This window comes from Hetaerina americana, unplaced genomic scaffold (assembly GCF_022747635.1).
Source record: "Hetaerina americana unplaced genomic scaffold, ioHetAmer1.1.p SCAF_92, whole genome shotgun sequence".
NCBI lineage: Eukaryota > Metazoa > Arthropoda > Insecta > Odonata > Calopterygidae > Hetaerina > Hetaerina americana.
In genome coordinates this window covers 1,008,013-1,027,664 of record NW_027287561.1, presented here as the reverse complement: position 1 = coordinate 1,027,664, position 19,652 = coordinate 1,008,013, and the positions used below count along the sequence as shown (strand labels likewise).

At 44.6% G+C, this 19,652-nt stretch overlaps 1 protein-coding gene across 1 annotated transcript in view; it reads left to right on the top strand.

Moving 5' to 3' along the window:
- Positions 1-17,285, top strand: part of pip (heparan sulfate 2-O-sulfotransferase pipe) — a 111,657-nt gene extending 94,372 nt beyond the window's left edge. The window contains exons 3-8 of the mRNA XM_071598266.1: positions 1,130-1,467; positions 7,551-7,630; positions 7,713-7,869; positions 9,742-9,866; positions 15,443-15,597; positions 16,223-17,285. Coding sequence (XP_071454367.1) covers positions 1,130-1,467; positions 7,551-7,630; positions 7,713-7,869; positions 9,742-9,866; positions 15,443-15,597; positions 16,223-16,392 — 1,025 coding nt within the window. The 3' untranslated portion in view covers positions 16,393-17,285. The remainder of the gene's footprint in view (positions 1-1,129; positions 1,468-7,550; positions 7,631-7,712; positions 7,870-9,741; positions 9,867-15,442; positions 15,598-16,222) is intronic.
- The last annotated feature ends 2,367 nt before the right edge of the window (positions 17,286-19,652 follow it).

The following is a 19,652-nucleotide window of genomic DNA, read 5'->3' as shown; positions in this document are numbered from 1 at the left end:
AAAACATTATGCTATGCTACAAATGGAGTATTTTTTTATGTTTTCGTTGTGGAGGGATCTAAACATTTTACAGAAATCTTGTGGATAAAATCTCGTGTGCGCATGAGTGCGGAAGCGATTCACATCGATCTCCGCTTTGGTGAACGCTCGCATTAAGAGGGGGCGGGGGCATTGTGAGCACGCTCTATTGGAGTCAATAGGTTTCGATTCAATGAATGAATAGAGAAGAGACTTTGTTGAGAAACCGCACATAGAAGACATTTAGAATTATCGAGTTAAAAAGGGACTGAAACCACTCCTAGCCATTGCTTAGTAAGGATTGACATGATTTGGGGAGGATCTACGGTTCTCTGGCGCGAGACAGCGATTTAGCCAAGTCTTGGTAATTGGGAGGATTCTTTAAAATCATTAATTCGTTTAATTTTTTAAAATAAAATCGTTAAATTTTTGAAAATAAATCCTAGATTATCATTGCTGTTCATGATGCTGAGGAGCATTGCCAACGTTGGAGACAATATCTCCGGAGTTACTTGGTGGAAGTCAGTCTTCCAGTTTGCACGACCATGGTTTGGCCGCAAAGCGACATCACTTGATGATGTTGACTTTGCGGCAAAACCACTGTCGGAAAAATGAAAATTCAAGTGGAATCTGCCAAATTAGCCTTCCGTCATTTACGCCTCATAATAAAAGGAATGATTCTGTTCACGTTTTTGGCCCATTGGGATGTTTATGATAAAATTATCAACACAACATTTGAGAATATTGTGCTTTTCTCGTTTTCTTATTTCGATACTAAAAAAATGAAACTAATAATTCATCTTTGTTCGATGCCGACTCTCAATTTGCTCCGATACGTCTCTCATTATCAATATTGAAGATTTTGCCTCATAATTGCGCTCTTTAATAATAACAAACAAATCAAATGTTTATATACAGTGAATTCAACAGAGATAACGAGCATAGCTCGGCTTTATAAGTGATATTCTTTCACGTGCATTACGATTGGAAACATTCACGCCAATGGATGAGTACAAAAGAGGTCGGGTTAAATGATATCAGGGTCGTCTAATTAACATGATTAGCCGATACCGTCCGTAACCATGACGATGCCGCTCCCGTTCATTTGCAGACCCGCCGAGGCCCCAAGGAGGCGGCGGTGGCACGGGGGGCGAGGGGGCGAGGGGCGGCCGGCGGGCCGTCTTCTCGGCCGCGGACACGGCCAACGAGATCCGGGGCCCCTCCCAGGAGTCCGGCCCCGGAAGCAGCGACGGGGCGGAGTACTCAGCGCGGGCCCTCAACAACACCGCCAGGGCCGCCGTCGACGTCATCTTCTTCAACAGGGTGCCCAAGGTCGGGAGCCAGATGTTCATGGACCTCCTGCACCGACTCAGCGTGCGCAACGGCTTCGAGTTCCGCCGCGATCAGATCCACCGAATGGAGACCATCCGGATGAGGCCGGAGGACGAGGTGAGGCATTCCCTCGCGTGGGCATTCACTCGGGTGAGCAGCGAACGTGACGGTTCCTTCGTGACACCGCGCTGAGCGACTCACATTGGACTCCGAGGAAAGAGTCGAAAATGAATTTTCTGTACGAACAGAACATATTTTTCACGGCCTCTTCCCTCACTAGCGGTAACACACTTCCTGGCAACAATATTACGTAGCACAGCGCACTACTAGCGCACAGTGCTAATGGTGCGCCACGTCAATAGTGCGGCTGTGATCATATCTGTTTCACTATGGACGTCAATCATTTCATTGGTAGGTGTAGTAACCAACGTAACCATAGGTCATCTTCCGAGGTTGGCAGGTCCTCCTCTCCTTTGCCCTGTTTTCCTCCCCGTCATTTTGGCCCCCTCTCTTGCCTTTCAGAGTCCCTTCTTAGCACGTCTCCACGCCAATTTCCTTTCCCCATTTCAATCTTCCCTCTTCTCCCCGACACCTCCTCGTTCCTCCTCACCTGGCCTCACACACTCCTTCCCCTCCACACCCACTTCTCAAACGCCCTCCACGGCCCCTTCATACAATGCAGTCCATGTTTCCTAAAATCATACAAATGTTGGCCGTGCGCCGAAATCAAGAAAGTTTTCTATTATTCATAATTTCGATTTTTGATGGATCCAAACTTCATATCGTGCGAGAACCGAAATGGCACTGACCGGATAACTGCACCATTAAAAAAATATAATTAATAAATAATGCATTTATTGTTTCTTTGATCTATGCAATGTATTTGAAGATGATCGCCTCGCGCTCCCCCCTGCTTCGAGTCCCCTGCGCCCTTGGCCTCCCTTTCCTCGCATCGTGCACCACGCCCGTCGCTCCGGCGAGGCGGTCCAACCTTGACTGCTCTCGCCCGCCGCGTGAGGTGCTCTTAAATAGCATTCTTTAACAGACATACAGAACAATGTATTCAGCTGTTTAAGGACTAATACCCAAAAATATTCTCCAAAGTATCTATACTGCGTCCGAGAGCACCTCCCGATTGAGGCAGACGAGAGAACAGGCAGATAAACAGCAAAAAGTGCCTTGAGAAAGTGATGGGACGAGGGAGGCGTGGTGGATGGCGCAATGCGAAGACCTGGAGAGTTCACACAGGAAGGGTGAGATCTGTGCGCTGTACAGGAAAATGCTATCAATATCGGGAAACAGGAAGCAAAAATTGGCGCAAGCTATCGCAGACACGCCAGGGAAATTATTAATTGAACCAGGAAGGGTTCAAGAGAAATGGAAATAATGCACGAGGATCTTTGTGGCGAATATAAAAGGCCATCAAACTTAGGCAAAGGTCGTGAGGACTAATATGTAGCTTTTGTGGGAGAGGAATTTGGCCGGAAGATTTTGCCTGATCAGTGTTAGTTTGCATCCCAAAAAGGGACCGGCAGTCTTATTTTTTAAAGGAGCATGTAACAATGAAGTTGACTTCGCTTGTAGCTAAGATGGTACATGCTATCATCAATATTATTACGGAGCGGAAAGAAAATGATTACGGCTGAGGAGATGATTGGATCGGGTGCGGAAAGGGCAGAGGAGGCACGTGTGATTCCATAACAGTTATGAGGTCGCCCAAGGGAAGGAACGTACTATGAGTAAAACCAGAATGTATTTTCTTGCTTGGTGGATTTCGAGAAAGCTTTCGATAGCGTAAATTAGTAGAATTAATCATTTTATTGGAGGAAAAGGGATTAGATTGGAAATACAGGCCACTTCTCCGTAATTTGTTCATTAGACTGCTCAGGTACGAGTGGCGGAGATCCGGGATGGGCAGCGTTAGGAAGAGGGGTAAGAGGTCCATTATCCCCTGTGATTTTCCACGAATATGTGGAGGAAACGGTAAAATGGGTATGGAAAGAGCCGTAGATGAGAATGAAAGTCGGTGGGATGAAAGACGTTAGGTTGACTGGCTAACTAATTGCCGAGCGTATTAGAAAGTATATTTGGTTCTTATGGGATGAGAATCAACGTAACCGAGACAAAGGTTATGAGGTTTTCGGGAAAGATAAAGGCTCAGTTGAATGTTGCAACAGGAGGGCGTAAACTAAAGTGCCAGGTTGCCCATCTCGGAAGTGATCTCGTCGAAAATGATCCAAGTTGCGGAGACATAAGAAGAAGAATTTCGTGAGGTAAAGAGGCTTTCATAAGGAGGAAGGAATCGATGACGGGGTGGTTGAGTAAGTAGGTTAGGAAACGGCGTCAGAACTTGGATATGGAGTGTGGTTTGTTGCGGCACGGAAGTACGACCATTGAAGCGGAATGATAGGAGATGTAGATCGGAGGCTTTTGGATCGTGGGGGAGGAGAAGGTGAAGTGGACAGAGGGGAAAATAGACGAGGAAGTAAAAGGGGAGGGGATCGCTGTGGGAGGTAATAAAGAGGAAAGGCTCGTGAATGTGATTTGCGATATGCGAGCGAGGAAGAAGGATGAAATGGCATCGGATAGGTCGGACGGAATGACGGGAGGTAGCCATTATGCGCAATTGAAGAAGTTTATTGCAGAGCAAGATTTAGGAAAGTATTGGCATAATTAATCGTTTCAGGCGAAACTTTTGTGAAATTGTTCCCGGATGAACAATGTCGAAATTAAACTTTGCGAATACACACATGAAAAATAAACTTTAATTGCGACCCAGGTTTCACTGCGGTGCCGCATCATCAGGCCTGTTCAGACGTTGCTCAAAAGTAGCGGTGTTTGGTCTGTGTCCATCCAAAACCAATCTTAAACGGTGGGCTACAAAATAAATAAATAAATAAATTACGGCACTCGATGCGTAATAATCGAAAAAAAAAATCTTTGACTCAAAATGATTCATTGAATTTGTTTACAGTTTTCTAAATATATTATTTAAATATAAATTAAAATCACGGCGACGCAGCAAGTGGAGGCGGCTCTCAATGGGGGCGGGCGCGGCGGAGAGGCACGGAGCAAATAACTAATGAACTTTCACGCCCGCTTGCTCTTGTTGCCCTGGTTTTAGCAACTAGTAAACGGTTTAATATTTTTCGCTTCAAAAACAATTTATTAGAGCAGGGTAATGCGTGTAGAGTAGAGATTGCTCTAACTGCGAGAAACCCTCGTCTTCGATTTCTTATTTACGGTCAATTACCACCATTTCTTAAGCTTTTTCTTCTTTTTTCAAAATAGTAAGCGACTAACAGAGCAATTAAACCAAATGGGAATAATTACGCTCCTTCACAAGAACTCCAAGTTTAACTTCTCACCGAGCCGACGGAGACGCAAAAGGGGAATTTGGTCATTTCGTTCCAATGATTAACTCTTTCCTCGGGTTGATTATCATTTTAAGAAGATCGATTATAATTGCTTATAAGAAATTATGACGTGAACAGGAACAGCAATGGGACGACACAAGGTATTATGGAACGTGTTCAGGCTGATTCCATGCACTTGGGTTGACCGCGAACATTCCTCTTTCAAATATTGACGAATTGAAAGTCTTTTGATGCTTTTCCCGAAGCCCATTACATAATATTCATATTTTAACGTTAATGGTGAATTTTTTTCGGGACTATCATGTTGGGAAACGGATGCAAATAGAATTATTGTACGTCTTATTTGCAAACTTCATGTGTGTTTAAAGGTGCAGACCACCCGAATTTATAATCCCCAATCAATTAATTAATCATGGTAATTTTTGGTGGATCCTTGACCGTAGTTCGCTGTACTCATGAACCACCTGGCACTTTACGTCTGCTACGATTAGTACAAAAACGTCTACGTAAAGATAGCACGACATGCGTTCGCGTCTTCGATTGTGAAACACCGCCATCCGTTTCGTCTTGGTGGTAACATTCGCCATCGCTCCAATCAGCTCCAGGCTTACCAATATTATTCATTCGAATGACCACTCTCGAGTTTAGAACACTTCCGTAATCAATGCGTTGCATAGGTGAACAATGTGAACAGAGGTACGTTTGAATAGGAGCGTCGCTTCTTTCCCCGAGAGAAGAGAAAGGTGTCGATGCCCCTTCGCCCGCCCATCCGTTGCAAGCGAATGATTCCAGTGGACCAAGTGTCAGAGGAGCCCGTTTTGCACATTCGCCGAGCGTGGGTGAGATGAGCCCGGCTCCTCATGTCCCGAAGGGAGGAAGGATGGTCGGGCCCCGTCGGCACACCTCGGATGGGAGAAAGGCAAGATGTGACCCACTTTCCCGGTTTCCCGTTCCTCGCGCTGGAGCCCTCTCCCACCCGGCCAACTCGCTGTGCAAGGTGTAGGTCAAGGTGGCGGGACTACCGGCGGAAGAGCTCCGCAGTCTTCCCACGAGGGGGCATAGCCGGGACGGGGAGGAGGAGGAGTGTCTCGGCCACCGCGTGTTTGAGTCTGCCTTAGTCATTCGTCTGGCGTCTTTTAATTAGGGCGAGGTTGACACTCTCCTCCCATCAAACCCCTAAACAAAACATTGGAGACAATTACCAATAGGGAATCGCGCCTATGCGGCAATGGAACTCGGGTTGGCATGCGAGGACGTTACCCCGCCGCCGTAGAAACGTATGACCCGCTCCCTACGAGGTCAACGTCACGATATTGTTCTTCCGAAACATTAATATTGTATCCCGAACGATTTCCATCATCAGTTCATAACTGATCGAGTCCGACGTTACACCGCGTGGAATTTTTAATTTTTGAGCGACATTTAGAACTTTTTAGATATTTTTCGCAAAATTTTACTCAATAAGTAATTCTTGAATAATATTTTTTTGAATGATACAAGAACACCTTTTATCAAAAAACTATTTTTCCCTTGCTTTGAATTCTTGTCGGCATGCTCCAGAAAAAAAGTATTACCGCGTGGAAGGCAAAAATGGTGTTCCGGTATTCTGTTTAATACTACTATCTTTCAAAAGAGTCAAAAATATTGAAAGTAGTTGAAGGTAAAACCTGAGGATTCAGGAAAGGTATCCGGAGGACTTGATTAAGCTTCTTTGTCGAGCTACGACGTGCCATTTTCCTAATACGCACAGAGTTTATTCCATTTGCCAGAGCATTCATTTCTTCGGTAAGTTAGAAATACATTCCCTGGAGGCAAATAACGAATTCGAATTTCAGTCATGTCTTTAAAATGAAAGTAAACAATGAAATACGCCTCTATGAAATAAGTTTTGTCCGGGAATTTTAAGTGGAGAATAACATGTAATAAACCGGTATATCCACAAGGACACGTCATGAACAATCACTGAAAGGCACTCGGTCACTAGAAATCATTGCTGGCTTCTCTCGCGAGAAACGGGACCACTCTGCGAGTCCACATTTGCAATTAATTCACTCCGACGCCTGTGCACAACCATCCGGCGGAATTATAACAAAAATCAGACCAATATGTGAAATCAAATCAATCTAAATCCAGAGATAGCTTTCATTTCACCCAATGGTGCTGCACGATGACTAAACAGCGGTCGTGGAACGAATTAATCGCAAATGTAGAATTGCAAGACTCTCGTTCCTCAAGAAGGAAAAATTCCAACGAGTGAAGATGGAAACATGTCCCGTGTTATTTCCTCCCCATTGGTCATTCACGCGCGAAACATTGTTCCATATAAGAATTCCGACACTAAATAGACGCCTTGACCTCACCTTGAGCGTTGCCACTGAGAGAAGGCGTTTGTTGTTGGGCTTCGCGAATTACGTGGAAGAGGACATATTTCTCTAAGATTCTCAATTATGAAATTTATCAAAATAACTCCTGCAATGGACATTCATTTCTGCATTCTCCTTTCAATCACACTTTCTGTATTCTCAATTGCTTAGGGTAAATCTTATGCTTCTTGCTTGTGAGATTGCTGTGAAACAAAACATAGTTACATTTGCCCGTGAAGGGTGTTACTTCTCTAGCGAATGTTTTGCACAACTTTCGAAATTAAATGCGCAGTAGTGGAGATGCACTTCATGTCAATGAAAAAATGGCATTCCGCCAATTGTCAGCCTCCTTATATGACAAGGGAGAAGAGAAAACTGGAGAGGCTGGAGCAAAGGCTTCGGAAAGGGTATTATAACCCCCGCTGCATGTCCTCTAACGCTCTGCCCTTGTTTCCCGCAGTTGCGGCTCGCCGCCATGGTGGCGTCCATCCCGCCGCCGGCAGTCTACGTGAAACACGTGTGCTTCACCAACTTCACCAAGTGAGTGCGCCGAGCGTGATTCATTTGAGTCGCGGGTGGGTGCGTTTGCGTGTCATTGCCTTTCTTTTTTTTCCTCGCGCAGGTTTGACCTCCCGGAGCCAATCTACGTGAACATGGTCAGGGACCCAGTGGAGCGTGTTATATCATGGTACTACTACGTGAGGGCACCATGGTACTACGTCGAGAGGAAGCATGCGTTCCCGGAGCTACCACTTCCTGACCCCAAGTGGCTCCGAAAAGTAAGACCTCTTTTTATCACTTCGTATAGTTACTGCTTTAACAAAATAAATATTAATAGAAACATTTATTAGCTTAAATATTTTAGGAAGCATTCTACTTACCGATATTAACCATACCTATCGCGACAATTTCAGAGAGTAAAAATCATTCGCCTCGACCTGGATTCGAACTCAGATCACTTCATGTTTACGGTCGAGTGCTTTAACCAATTAAGCTACCGAGGAGTATTCTTACACTCGACTCTGTGAGGGAACGCCTTGGCCGCACTCGTCCGGACATCGAAGGCTCCGGATTCGTATCCCGGTCCAGGCGAATAATGTTTACACTTTGAAATTGTAATTCGCATTATGGGATTACTCCGTGAAAAGTTACTGTCGCGGCAGTTCCTTTGAATTGATTCAAATAACATCCAAGTGAGTGATACTTGGATGGCGCGAAGGAAAGACCGTAGATTCCCCGTCTAACCAACCCGACACTTAACGGGTTTTTCACTGCGCACCACCCCTGCTTGAACTGTTGCTGTGTTCTCCAGCTTAGTTGCCCGCTGGCCCTCCAGCGCCCTTCCCACCGAGGTCCCTTCGCTCCAGTACGACCCACGCTCTGGAAATGACCCCTCCTCCCAAACAAACTCGTCCAACTGAATGCAACAACAACAGTTTATTCTCAATGTCAATTTTAATGAAGGTGCAAATATCCACGAAACATTTATTTATGAACCCACACAATTAATCTTCAGTTCATCTCGTCCGACTCGCGAGTTTTACCACGAAACCATCCATCTCGAAGAGTCCCGTAACACAGTCCGTCTATACAAGGTATGTCCCAAAGTTAGTAGGACTAAGTCGACTAAAATAATGTTTATTGCCAGAATGGAAGCATTCACCCAAGCAAGTCTTAGGAGTAGCATCCTTGCGCGTCAACGCAACGCTGCCAGAGGATTTTCTACGCCTCGTACGTCTTCTGGAAGGAAAAGCCCGGAATTCTGCTCTGCTCCCGCATCACGGCCTGTTGTAACGCTTCCACGGAGCCGTGGCGACGTCCTTTGAGCACGCATTTGAGGCGGGGGAAGAGAAAGAAGTCTGGTGGGGTAGCGTCAGGGCTGTAGGGTGGCTGAGACATGGTCGAGAAGCTCTCGGCAGATCCGCGTGCGAGTTCCCTTTGGCTTGTCCGAGAGCCGTCACGGCACCAATCGCACACACCTCTCTCATGCCCATGTTTTAGATTACACATTACTTTTAGGGATTCCAATGGATGATCAGAAACCATGCAAACACTTAATCTACCATCCCTGTTCACAACAAAGCCTTCACTCTCGCAAGATTTTTGTCACTTTTTGAGGTCGAAGGACAAGCTAAACGTTCGGCGTCTTCAACATCTTCTTTACCCTCCCGAAATAAGTTATACCAACCAAAAAATCCCGATCTACCTATTGTGTCATCAGTATATGCTGCATTAGTCCCTTTCCCGATTTTGACTAGTTTCACGCACAATTTGATGGCGTAACGTAGGTTCAATAACCTATTAATGACTTAGCGTTACGGCTTCACGTTATAATGGTTTCGCAAACGAATGATCCGCACCCCGCAAAGACTGGGAGCTAACCATCCCCGGCCTTCGGCCTTTCCTGGGACTTCCCTCCCTCGAACCCAGCCAGAGAAACCGTCGGCCCCCCATCCTTCTATCTGGGAAAAAATAAGTCATGCCACCTTTGGGACAGACCTTGTGATTCATTTCTATGGCATAATTCTGTGGGTATTCGTTAACTGAAAAATATAAATTAATTATTTAAACCTGGACCTGTTTAAAAACATTCCCTGTGAATCCTTTCCGCAGCATGTTCCTTAGTGAGAGCTTAACCTCGTTCCTTCCAGGACTTCGAGACGTGTGTGCTTAGCGGGGACAGCGAGTGCAGATACATCGAGGGCAATGTGAGGGACGGGATCGGAGACCACAGGAGGCAGAGCATGTTCTTCTGCGGCCACGGGGACGAGTGCACGTAAGTGAACCATTTCGCCAGAAGTTTCTCTCGTCTCAGCACCAAAGAGACACACTGAAAATCCTCCTCCAACTAAGCATTAATTTATTAATTGATGATTTTGTTTATTTTTTTAATTTGAGACAATATCGTTAATATTTAGGTCAAAGCGAAACTGTAAAGTTTTTGCTAAAAATGAATGCAGCATGTTTTTCCAAAAATGAATTCGATATGTTCTTAAGGAACCTCGATGGATGATGACGATGCTATTTCGATCCGCGGCGCTGCAGATCTAGTCCAAGAAGTGTGGCTATATATGCGCGGCATATGTTCTTCATTTGTATCTCCAAGAAGGTAGCGATGTAATTAGTCATAAGGCTAAAATTGGATCTTGAAGTAAGTTGAGTGGTAAAGAAATAAGTTGGATATAAAAAGATAAATTGGAGAATGGAATGCAACCAACACAACAAATCAGGGTGACAGAAGACACTTTGCTTTTCCGTATGGAGTATTTTTATTACGACTTATGTTTCGTTTCAACGCAACATCTTCAAGTGGAAACCTGAAGTTGTAACGAAACCTAGGTCTTAATTAAAATACTCAAAGTGGAAAAGCAAAGTTTCCTCTTTCGTCATTAAGGATTTCCACCATGTTGCGCCTGAAACTGCGTTATTTAACAAATCAAGAGTCAATACAAGGTGGCTAAGTATTCAGCACAGTGCCACATGATTCATCGGCATTGTCTCGTGAGGGGGGTGACAGGGAATGCTAGGCCCACGGCCATAAGGGTAACTGACCTTTTTTTAACTCAAGCATATGTTTTACTAATGGGGAATTCCACCTCTCGAATGCGATGTTTTATGCGATGCGATGACAAGGTCAAAGAGAAATGTCATCTTTCGCTGGCCTCATTTAGAATATGCTGCTGGTATTATTATGGGATCCTCACGAATTTGGATTAATTGTCGAATTGGATCGCGTGCACTGTAGAGGATCTAGATTTGTAAAACTTTGTTATGATAAAATTAGCAGCGTATTCGAAATATTAGAGAAGCTAGGCTGGGAATCACTCTCGGAGCGAAGGTTAAATTACTACAGATTGAACCACTTGCATAAATTGGAAGGAGGTTTATTTAGCAGTTACGTTGAGAATGTATCACTAGCTCTATGGTACTACGGTAGGAGAGACCATGTCAACTAAATTAGAGAGGTCAAGCGAAGAACAGATTGATTTATAACGTCACTTCTTCCACGAATGAAAAGGGATCAGAATTATACTGTCCGACAGCGCTAGGGGTAAACATATTCGGGTCAAAATTAGTCTGTTGTCTAATCACTCCCTGTCACACATGTTAGCAGTGGCTTGCAGGGTAATAATAAATACAAAATATTATAATATGATCACGATTCTGCTTGATAAAAGGGTTGCTCAAATCGCTTGGCTCTACAGTAAATTTCCTTCTGCCTGGCCTGTCAACACGAATAATTATTCCCTTCGTGTCCACGCTTAGTGTGAATGATGCAATTACACGTTTACATCCATGTAATGCCAAGGAAGCCGCCGCAGGGGAGTGTGGCGGGCGGTGTTGGGGAACCAGCCGCCTGGGCATAAATTCGCATTCACTCCTATGCGTAAGATCGTAATGATCGTATGCGTAAGTACTTGAACAAATATGCATACACGCACACGTCTCTGCAGTTATTGGTGCGACGATTACACTTTTTGGTAGTTTTAAAGGTGCATATCACATTCGTCCTTCAAGAGTTTTCGAACACAGCATTTCCAATAATTCGAGTATTAAGCATCTGTTTCAGTCCTGAATAAAACGGGTTTTCACGGAACAGGTGGCTTTTATTGGTGTCACTTTTGTTTCCGATATTTGGTCCAGCGCACGGCCCCAAATGCTCGACGAGTGTACTCGGCCCCCGAACACGCTCCTCTGCCTGCTCCTCTTCCTCTCAGAAAACTCCGAAGCGAGAGGACTGCGGCAACGAGTCGCCGCAGTCCTCTAAGCCCTTTTTATGGCTATTCACCTCGCATCCTTCCACCAAATCCTTTTCATTTATCATTCTTATTAATAGTTTGCTCCACGATTCTTAATTTACCTTTTGAAATAAAACGCTATACTTGTAAATTCGTCAAAAAGTGCTGAATAAACGCGGCCCCGGTGGCGGGCGAGGTAACGTCCTCGTCTGTAAACCCAGAGGTTGCGGGTTCGATTCCCGCCTAAGTGGTTTTTCCTCCACCTAGGGCTTAGGTGTATGTAATTTTCAAATGACATACACCCTCCCTTTGAACATTATCAATGCTCAAAGTCCGATGTGAAGGTCGAAGTGCTGTTTTCGAACTAATGCAAAATAAATAAATATGGGAATTGCAAAATTCAGACTTTATGAATGTTAATAATCTTGAACTTTTTAACCATAGCTCATCACTCATTTAAACATGACTTATTTACTCGCTCCTAAAACTTACTTTCGGGGAAACCTCGCGCCGAACTATTCATTTCGAGAATCCCTTCGCCCTTCCGGCGCACAGAATGAAGAGGGACGGGGAACTGCGAGCCCTCAGAAATGGCCTTTTGGTAGATTTAGAGACCCCGGGGACGTCCGAGGTCGTTGACCCCAGGCAGTCCGCGATTTGAATCCGAGAGTCGAATTCCGTCACTTGGCTACCTGACACTCTTTCCAGCTGCTTCCTTGGAAACCACCGGAAGGGTACTTTTCATGAACACATTGGGATACAATTTACATCCGCGCGGGCTCAAATCACTAAATTGAGATTTTTATCTAAAGTTTCACTAACCAGTTAAAGCCTTACGAGCCGTGGTCAACCTTACGAGTGGATGTGGAAGTAGAACAGGGTCACAAAAGGTCACGGGTTCACGTCTGGCATTCGCCTTTTCGGTGCTGTGTCCCCATATACGAGACGGTCTCCAACCAAATACATCCCGATATAATCACGCCTCACGCAGCCAATCCTAAAATAAAAAGTGTAGTCTCTAATGCTGGAGCGTCCTTCCATTGGCAGTTTTTTACAAGTTTGAATTTCAAGATTTGACCCGATCGCAGGCTGTCGAGGGTGCGCGCTCATCGCCATCTTGATCTTCATTGTTTCATTTCCGCCAAATGCTCCGGTGTAACAAAATGCCCACCGCAACGAACTACATACAATCGTTTTACCTCTTTTCGACTTGGAAATTTGTTTTCAATAAAAATGTCATGTGATCACCAATGAAAGGAAGATTGAATGAAGGCCCCCTGCTTGGTTAAAATTTCCGAATTCTGCACTAATTTTATTTTCTCCCGCCGACTTCTTCGCCCACATCATGTGAAGATGTTGACAGCTGCGACCTGGTCAGCTCCTGATTGGACGGAGAATTCGATTTCCGTGAGGGGCCCAACTCCCGATATACACCCTCAAAGAGCTTGCGCCCCGCAAGATTAGACGCGTATAAGTAACTTAAAATTGACGCAGGCATCATAATTGTCTTTTAGGAGGATTTAAAATATGGGACGAAAAGAATATCATGAAAAAATATTCCCAATTCATGAATACTACAAATCAAAATCTGAAGTTTCTAATTTCATCGCTGAAATTCTTAAAGTATTCGATTGAAGTAATTTTTAAAGTAGGCAGGCCTAAAAGTGGACGACACCCAGGAATTTTCAAATGATATGCAACATTTTGCCATTCTTTAGTATTTGTTCGTTTTTGGTATATATTATCATAAGATTTGCTAAAACTATTAGAACGTATCACATTTCTGAAGATAACAAAAGCAATGAATACGTGAGAATTCCTTTTACCCTTCCATGTGCAGTGGAAATATTAATGAATTCTATTTGATGCTCGTTTAAATGCCGATCCTTAGGCCAGGTTTGAAGGGGAAATGATGAGGGATCTCCTGTTCTAGCCATCACTCGATTGCATATTCTTATCGCACTCAAGATGTGCTCGGGCGTCGCGTTATTTGGTGCACTTGCTCGTTTCCAAACATCCTCCCGTAAAATCTCTTTTAAATAATCTTTAAGGATTGAACTAACCGGTCGTAATATTAATGTAAAAAAGTGGATCCTACATTTACTTACGGAACGATATTATTAATACACAGGTATTCTACGAAAATGCACGCTACAACAAAAATAGATCAGACGTAATAGGGAAAAATATCAATTTAAATTCGAATACGGAATGCATAAACAATAATATTAAGGAAAAAAATGTCTATTTCAATTTTTTTAATGAAGTCACGTGCATGAATTCTAAAAAGGGAGTAGAAAAGGTGGAGAAGGTAAAAGGTAGTTTTAGGAGAGGCGACCGAGGTAGTTATTATTAGGGGAGGCGACCGACAGCTGGGGTCATTTGCGCCATTAGGGATGGATAAGGGGAAGGAGAAGGAGGGGTGGAGAGAAACCCGGCGTCGACATTGGCCTACTCTAATAACGAAACACGCCAAGGGGTTCAGCAGTTTAATGTCCCATCCGACGGACGGTTTACTCACTCAAAGTGCCCTCCACAAAGCACCTCAAGCAGTGATCAGGATACCACTGAAAAAAATATCTGCCGCCGCCGGGACCCGAACCCGGGCCCTCTGTATGGCTAGCCGCCGCACCATCCCGATCCCCGCGGATAATGTGATCGTATTGTCACGGGCGTAGGTCATCGCTATTCTTTCGAGGTATAATGGTAAAATATTAGAAGCCATTGTGACTCTTGCTCGCCTGAATTTGGGGCATTATCGAAAAGAAAATTGAACGCTAGAAATGGCAAATATGAGAAGAAAATAGCTGGCGATTTACCCTCGGAAGCGGAATCTGATATCCGTGTCCTAACTCATATTTTCCGATGAAACCACTTATATGAAATGACTAAATGTTAAATGTTTGTTCTCGCCTCAATTTTTCCACAATTTATGCAGGATTGTAACAACTTACGCCTCTCCACCACGCCTTTCCAAAACTCTCTTGGAGAAAATTGTAGAAAAATAGCAAGTACTCCCGTTAACTATGGTATTTGTTTACTCGTATTTGCAGTGTCTGTGACCCTTGGGCACCTTAGAGCCAGGAAGTCCCAAGGAGTGGCGCGGGTGGCATTTTGCCCGTTCTTATTTTACTCTACAAAAGTGGGAATAAAACATTTAATACGAAACATGAAACTTCCTGGTTCACGGATACGTTCTTTCGAAAGAATTTCAGGTAAAAACTTTTATTATTAAAATAATAAGATACATAATATGTGCGGTGCTAACTTCACCCGGTTTCAATGAGCGAATCATACACAAGTAATAATAGATACAAGAAACTTTCTTCGTGCCTACAATCTGGAATCACAACAACGCCAATCTTCAATTATCGGAAAGCAAACTTGAACGTGACGCTTGTATAGTGAGCCGGCTATTAGGAGCTATTAGGAACACATCCCAGCCACCCGCTATTAAGTAACAAAGGCTGGTGTACCAGCACCCCCTGCCACGCGCCTCCGCCGTATTTCGCCAAGAAATGATGACGTTTATGTAAAGTACGTGTAAACAACTGTGCTTATTCACGTACGCCTAAATGATTGCCTGCATGATGAGTCTTGCGTATCCTTGCAGGCCATTCAACACGGAGGGTGCAATTCAGAAAGCCAAGTGGTCGGTGGAGCAGCACTACGCCGTGGTCGGAGTCCTGGAGGATCTGAACAAGACGCTGGCCGTCCTGGAAGGCTACGTGCCACGCTTCTTCTCTGGAGCACAGCAAGTGCATTCACGTAAGCAGGCATGCGGACGCTTAATCAAGCCGGTTGAGTCGTTCACCTCTCGCCCTCACGATTTAACTTTAATCAAATACAAGATTGTACGGCTCAAAACGTTCCGAATCATACGAGATAGCATGGGCCGAGTAAACAATGTCTCCTCTCTGTCAGCGATCCCTCTGAGAAGACGCACGCTTGATGGAATAGCGCCGTGAGATGAAAAAAGAGAAAAGTTTGTCGATCGTCCAAAACCTAAGGCCGGTTCGATGGAGCGCTTCATCTTCCGCTCTAAAGATGATGCACTCCATGGAAACCGACCATAAACTAAATGTTGTGAAACCGAAAGTTGTCGGGCCCCGACGCGGCATTATTTGCAAGGAGACGGAAGCCTCACGGGCCTAATTTTAAACACATTTGCATCGCCTCTCTGCATACACTGCCCTGCAGTGAGGGGGGAATTTCTCCCAGAAATCTAAAGTGGATAAGATGAAAGAATTAGAGAGGTGAAGGTGAAAGCTATAGAATATAATAGGTCGGAAAAGGACGGCATTGGCATTCATGCTCTTCAATTCCGACCGACCGAAACCCTGCGCGAAGATCTTTTTCATTCACTGCTCTTTTTTATTCCATTCACTTACAGATCAAATGAGCCACTTCCCGCAAATCAACCGCAATCCTTTCAAGCCCCCGGTGCGTGAAGAAATCAAGGACATCGTGAGGAGGAATTTCACCAGAGAAATAGACTTCTACGAGTTCTGCAAACAGCGACTCCATCGGCAGTATGCCGCGATGAAATTGGGAAGCCGGTAAATGTGGAAACAAGCCACCAGTCAGTTCACAGTGCTGCCTTCATCGTATTTCTCTCATTTTTATGGCCATTAAATATTGATGGACCTCATTCTCCTAATTTATAAGAGGTGGATCGCCTTTCAATTAGCTGTTAATCTAACCGAACATGTCTCATGCCGCGGAGTTTCCTCCTTCCTGACCACGTCAAACAGTTTTGTTCCTCACGCGGTCATTCCTTCATCATCATTGGGCGATGAGAGCATGGAGGACGCTTAATTGATCGTGCGCTCGTGAGTGCGTAGCAATGTGCGCGAACATGAAAATGGAAAGAAAAAATGACGCGCGATTGAGCGAAATGATAGACACTGATGGAAGGTAGAGAGAGCAGCGAGGAAGAGGATGAGATCATGATGGACGATGAAGATTCCGAGTGGGAAAAAGGTGAATGGTGATGGACATTAGGAGAACGGAAAACAAAGAGCCCAGCACTCCTTATCGCCCGTTTCAAAAGAATTAGAAAGAACGTATGCATACGCAAGCACTCCGAAGCCCATTATTAATTAATGCTTATGATTCGTGGTGCATTCGCGTACTTCGCGGGAAAACATGTGTTTTTGAACTTCACTCCCACCTGATTTCCATCCCGGAATCTTCGAGAAAGCGATCCTTCGCACGAGTGCCGAAGAAGTTAACTATTGCGCGATGCTCGGCAATCTGGTGCGCCTACATCATGTTCTTCCCGCCCTTATTCAAAGAGGGAGTGATCATGATCATGATTCGTGTCGTGCTGTGCGGCCTGTTCGAGGTTTCATATAATTGAGCCGTCACATAGAAGTTAAGTGAAAGGAGAGCCCGAATACCTTGATGAAAAACAGTAGTGATTTCAATTTATTTCCGTCGTAAGAGATTTTGGTTCGGTGATTGGGGTGGGGGGGGCAAAGCTGAAGGACGGCCGAGGGGGGAAACAATGTGTAGAGACGTGTGTGCGGGTGATCACCAAGCGATAAGAAGATCAGGAGAGTGCGGCCGACCCGTGGGGGGGGGGGATTGCGGGATACCTGTCGAGGCGGAGTTTTGCATTAGGAGTGAAAGCAAGGCTCCTTGGGAAAGTCACGCAGCGGGGTTGGGACTACCTTTCTCTATGACCGGTCCATCAAACGAAAGTGTCGGCATACGTTATCATGCTGCCGAAGTATCCGATCCATTTAATACGACGAAATTAACTTTCTGATGCGTCTGTTTTACGCATCCTCCTCCCAATTGTGCAAACCCTATTCCTTTGAAATCGAGATAGTTTACCTGGTGGTAAAATTAAAGCCTGGATGGAGTGATAGTCTTGGCCATGCATCCATGACACCCCTTAAAAAAGACTACGAGTCGCGCCCTAAGCGTTCAATGCAACACCGCAGGGAATCATCTCGAAGGGAACTTCGACAGTTGCTCGGGTGGAGACAGACATCTCCTCGTACCTCGAGCTCCCGAGTTCTTCGAGCTAAGTAGACGTCAAAGGCCGATCGCACTTTCTGCGCACCGTCTGAGGGCATTTGTAATTTGGAGAAGGGAAATGCAAGTGCTGATATACCTTTGTGATCGAGGAGTTGAAGTGTATTATTGAAGCTGTAAGCGATTGCTTGGAAATTTGCTGGTGATGTGTGGTTGCTTGTGGGTGATTCTTAGTTTTAAGATTCGGTTTTTTCCTTTATTAACTTTCAGAATAATTCAATAGCAGGTATAATTTTACTTCTAAGAAGGTTCTGAAATGATCCCATGGCTGATTAATTCGATAATTTTAGTCGTGTTGAGGTAAACAAACAAGTGAGATGTACATTGTGTGAAATAAAAATTAAGGATATTTTGTATTTTGTGATGACTTTAATAATAAATTGGATGTAGTCAGTAAATTTATTACTTTCTACATCGAAAGAGAACTTTCTCATTGTACTCAATTACGAATACTGCACTTGAACGGGAAAAAAACCAATCTGATCAAAGTAGAACAGAACTACCATTTACTCTTTTCTCAAAACTCTGTACGGGCTCTTGCAGGCCTTAGGTGGCATTTGACGTAATGAAAATTGAATTCTTCTTATTGGTCAACCCTGCCAACTACAATGGCAACGTGGTCGTGTTTCTTACCAGGATCTTTTTAATTTATGGGCCGATTGAGAAAGTCAAAGTGACTATGGCCTCGAGGCAAGGCAAAGCAGAGTGACCGAGTGAATCCTGGAAGGAGTCCGCGGTCATTGAACGTGGGAATCCCGCAGCCTCTTGGCATAATACGAGACGTGTGCCCTAAGTAACCGAGTGCCCTTGGTTTGGAATTGGAAGGAATAATGAGGGGAAGGAAAAAAGGCGATAGGTGGCGCTGGGGGGGAGGACACGTTGATGTCAAGCGCAAGTGGGGTGGGCACACCTCGAGGGGACGGCGTGTCAAAGGTCAAACCAAAGCACTCCCTTCCAAATATCGAGTGAGACGCCAGCGGTGGAAGAGTCTCTCTATTATTGCGCGGAGATGGGGTCGCGGCAACCCCCTTGGGCAGAGTGACGCCCCAAAGCCCAAGGTCACCTCTGTCTGGTCATTCGTACGATTTGTAGCGGATAAATGCGGCGCAATGCATTCCAACGGAAAGAAGAAGTGAGGATTTCTTGATCGGAAGGTATATTTTTAAATGTTGACTTTTTCGAGCCGATAGATTGCCTTACAGCAGAAACTGTAAATTGCAATTGGTATTCTTGTCTAGGTACATGATTAATTAAAAATAGCAATTTTCCACAAAAATTGCTATTTTTAATTAATCATGATATTCCACCATATCACGCCTGAAACGTCTCTTTTCATTAGGTACATGATAATAAGTTTTGATGCACACGATGCCCATTCGTCCCTCGAAAATGAGATAGCTAAAATCAACTGCGTTGGAGAATTGATTGTTTTTTCCCAATTCATCAATGGATTGGGAAAAACTAATGAGTACATTGCAGAGAATAGGAATAATTTGGAGGGAAAGGAGAGTAATCCGCAGCCTGTACATGTCTCAGACTGCTCAGGTGCGAGTGGGAAACAGGGAGTCCGGATGGGCAGTGTCAGGAAGAGGTGTAAGGCAGGGTTGCCCATTATCACCGGTGCTGTTCAACGTACTTGTGGAGGAAATGATTAAAGAGGCATTATGGGAAGAACTAGATGTAGAAATAAAAGTGGGCACAGAATCCACAAAATCAGTTAGGTTTGCTGACGACCAAGCTTTAATTTGCCCGTCGGCCAAGAGATTGCAGGAATTGCA